General features: G+C 57.6%; 1 protein-coding gene across 3 annotated transcripts; it reads left to right on the forward strand.

Annotated features, from left to right (window-relative positions):
* The first annotated feature begins 229 nt into the window (after positions 1 to 229).
* On the forward strand, positions 230 to 1,186 carry LOC104027791 (transcription factor SOX-3-like). Of its 3 annotated transcripts, none has more exons than XM_075720707.1 (2): positions 230 to 320; positions 357 to 1,186. In XM_075720707.1, exons 1-2 carry the CDS (start codon positions 230 to 232, stop codon positions 1,184 to 1,186), a joined length of 921 nt encoding a protein of 306 aa, XP_075576822.1. The 3 variants fall into 3 exon arrangements, with proteins under 3 accessions (XP_075576822.1, XP_075576823.1, XP_009476904.2); XM_075720708.1 differs by having other exon boundaries at positions 230 to 281; positions 321 to 1,186; XM_009478629.2 differs by having other exon boundaries at positions 230 to 1,186.
* The last annotated feature ends 2,640 nt before the right edge of the window (positions 1,187 to 3,826 follow it).

The raw sequence follows: 3,826 nt of genomic DNA on the forward strand, positions 1-3,826 counted from the left end.
TTCCGCAGGCGCGGCCGCACCAGCAGCACCTCCACCTCGGGGAGCGGCGCCTCCGCCCGCCAGGCAGCAAAACTTCCTCCTCCTGCAGCAGCCGCCCAGGCAGGTTCTTTCCCCTTTTCTCTCTCTTTCTCTCTCTCTCTCTCTCTCTCTTTTTTTTTTTTAAAAAAACTTCCTCTCCTCTGGTGCCCGCCTGCCCGCCACCCTGGCGCACCTCTTGCCGGCTCCGGCCATGTACAGCATGCTGGAGACTGAGATCAAGACGCCGCAGCCCACGCCGGGCAGCGCCGGGGCCAACTCCGCCCCGGGGAGCAACGGCAAAGGCGGCGGAGGCGGCGGGGCCAGCACCGGAGCGGGAGCCGGCTCGGACCAGGACCGGGTGAAGCGCCCCATGAACGCCTTCATGGTGTGGTCGCGGGGCCAGCGGCGGAAGATGGCCCAGGAGAACCCCAAGATGCACAACTCGGAGATCAGCAAGCGCCTGGGGGCCGACTGGAAGCTGCTGAGCGACGCCGAGAAGCGGCCCTTCATCGACGAGGCCAAGCGGCTGCGGGCCGTGCACATGAAGGAGTATCCGGATTACAAATACCGGCCCCGAAGGAAGACTAAGACCTTGCTGAAGAAGGACAAGTACTCGCTGCCCGGCAATCTGCTGGCCCCGGGCGGGGGCAACGCGGTGAGCAGCCCCGTCGGGGTGGGGCAGCGGATTGACACTTATGCCCACATGAACGGCTGGACCAACGGGGCTTACTCGCTGATGCAAGACCAGCTGGGCTACAGCCAGCACCCGGGCATGAACAGCCCCCAGCTGCAGCAGATGCACCGCTACGACATGACGGGCCTGCAGTACAGCCCCATGATGTCCACGGCCCAGACCTACATGAACGCCGCCTCCACCTACAGCATGTCGCCCGCCGCCTACGGCCAGCAGCCCTCCACGGCCATGAGCCTGGGCTCCATGGGCTCCGTGGTGAAATCCGAGCCCAGCTCGCCGCCTCCTGCCATCACTTCCCACTCGCAGAGGGCCTGCCTGGGAGACCTGCGGGATATGATCAGCATGTACCTGCCCCCGGGGGGGGATGCCACAGACCCTTCGGCCCTGCAGGGCAGCAGGTTACACAGCGTGCACCAGCACTACCAGAGTGCCGGGACTGGCGTGAATGGTACCGTACCACTAACTCACATATAAACTTGGCTGCTCCGGACGGCTCCCCGTCTTAATCCCTAACCCCACCACCGCTCCCTGACTACACCGGGACGTACGGCAGTGTTGCTCGGCTTAGCAGACTTAATACTAACTTTGGAGAAATTTTAAAAAGGAAATCCGTTAGTTGTGTCTTTTTTTTTTTTTTGTACAAAAAAAAAAAATATTCGAGCAAGCTGTTATTTTAATAGATCACAACTCCTGCCTTCTAGAAGCGCTGTGAAGTTTTGAAACCACGCAACTTCTTTCCTGGTTTCTGCTAGATTGGGCACTGTTTTATTCGCTTAAAAAGTTTTTAAAAGATCTTGCATCTTCCAGTTTGATTTCTAGCGTTGCAATGACATAAAAAAAAAAAAAAAAAACACCCCAAACCGGCGGGCTTTTGTTTTTAAACTCAGTTGTTCACATTATCGTTGTGGTTTCTTAAGTGTTTTGTTCTTCCCACCTTACCGAGCCTCGCTTGGTTTCTATCCACATCTGTAGCTTTCACGACTTTTTAACTTTAGTGTTTTGTTCCTTAAAAAAAAAAGGGGAGGTGGGAGAGAGCTGTGCGGGTCGCAAACGCATTTCTTTTATTTATAGTAAGTTGTGTGTCTTGGTTTTTCTTAAGCTGTGAACTTATGTAAACTGGTTTGTGAACTTTACTGTGAACCATGTTTTGACATATCGGATGAAGAAACGTTTTAGTTTTGTTTACCGGATTTCTTCCAACAAAAAAAAAAAAAAAAAGTCATCGAAACACTCCTTCCCTGTCCCTAGTCCTCGTTTGCTTCCTTCTTCCAAACGAAGAGAGATCAATAAATTTTATATGGGGCAAGTCGGCAGTCTCCGGGCGGTTTGTGCGGGGTCGGGCGCGCAGCCGGTCCCTCCGCGGCGGCGGGGGCAGGGGGCTGCCTCCCGGGGCTGCCTCCCGGGGCTGCCTCCCGGGGCTGCCTCCCGGGGCTGCCTCCCGGGGCTGCCTCCCGGGGCTGCCTCCCGGGGCTCCCCGCAGCAGCCGCGGTCCCGCCGCCCGGCCGAGGAGCCCTGGAGCTCCCATCGCTTTTCGGCCAGGCTGTCGCGGCTGCCGCGCCGTGGTGTATTTTAGTTGGGGGGAGTGCTCCTTCGAGTTGATTTTCTTCTAAAGAAAAGCAGGACCCGGGCCGGGAAAGCGTCGCTGTGCTCCCGAAGCTGCTGCTCTCCGAGCCGCCGGCCACTTGTTGCCTCTCCGCCCGGCTCATTTCTCTCGGCCGGCGGGGAGGGAAGGGGGTTACACGTATGCGCCTCCGGGTTGTGTTTTTTGTTTTGGTTTGTTTGGTTTGGGTGTTTTTGTTTTTTTTTTTTAATTTTTTTTTCTTTTCCTCTGGAGGATTTGCCTAGAAACCCGAGCTCATCGGAAATATTTACAGAAGTAAAACCCGTTGGGGAACTCTTAATTAGACTCTATTAAAAATGAATGGTTACAGGAGTCCCCAGAGGAAATAAATAACTCAATTTTTTCAGTACGTTTGACGAGTGTGTTTTTAGTCTGGACAACTTTCCTTTTCTTTTTCTTTTTTTTTTTTTTTTTTTTTTTTTAGGGGTCTGCGTTATTCCTGGCTGTATTTCTGTGGGCGCTGCGGAACAGCCCTGAGCTGCAGCCCCCGCGGAGCCCCGGGGCCGCCGGCCGAGCGGGGACCGCTTCTCCCTCCCCCTGCCCGGCGGCACAAGCCGTGTTCCCGGCCGACCCCCCACGCGTGCCCTCGGCTCCTGCTGCCTTCGAGCGGCGGGGCCGCGGGCCGGGCTGGGAGCTCGCCGCGCCGGGCGGCCGCTGCGCAGCCGGAGCGCCCGCGCAGCCGGGAGGGGCATTTCGCAGCCCCCCCCGACCCCCGAGCCTCTGCCTTTCGGTTTGCTTCGCCTAACCTTTTCGCTGTTTGTCTTGGTGCAGAAGGAAAGGGAACGGGAGGGTGCTTTTGGTGTTTGGTTTGGTTTTGGGTGAAGGGGCCCGCTCTGCTCGCCCCTTACAAGCAGCTGCTTCGGGGAGACTTTGCGCCCCGAATGCTTGCGCTGGGAGCCGCTTTCCTTTCCCCGCTGCTTTCCACGCTCCCCGCCGGCCGGGCAGCGTGGGTGCCCCAGCCGCGGCACCCGCCTTGTTCTCCGCCGGGAAGCACACCCAGGCTCCGTCAGGGCCTTCTCCCAGCTCTTTCAAGAGAAAAACCAGTGTTCTGCGAAACACACCGACTCTCCTTCTGTGGTGCAGGGTGCCTGGCTCCTGGCCACCCGGGGAAGGAGGAGCGAGTGCCGGGAGCAGGTGCTGCAGGTCCTCAGCCCCGGGAGATACCCCGGGGTCACGCACGCTGCCCTCTGCTCAGCCCAGCCCTTGGGGCCGTCTTGCCCCTTGTCCGTGTGGTAAGTCCCTGGCACCGCATATGCTCCTCTCTGCTCGGGAACAGGCGTGCCGGAATTTGGGGTAATGACTTTGTAAATGAGAACCCAATGTGTTTAAATAGCCTCCGCTCAGCTTCTTCCATAACATTTCTGGTGAAATCTGGCAAACCTGTTGCATTGCTTTCTCCTGTTTGTGCTGCTGCCCTTCAGGTAGGAGTGTGCCTGTTACTAGCTCTGTGAGGAGAAGCAGCCCCATAACCCAGAGGTCTGAGAGAAGGTGCC

Source organism: Pelecanus crispus, chromosome 13, assembly GCF_030463565.1.
Source record: "Pelecanus crispus isolate bPelCri1 chromosome 13, bPelCri1.pri, whole genome shotgun sequence".
NCBI lineage: Eukaryota > Metazoa > Chordata > Aves > Pelecaniformes > Pelecanidae > Pelecanus > Pelecanus crispus.

What these genes read in the sequence shown, in the direction of transcription:
- LOC104027791 (XM_009478629.2), top strand. Translation starts at nt 230, where the DNA reads ATGTACAGCATGCTGGAGACTGAGATCAAGACGCCGCAGCCCACGCCG.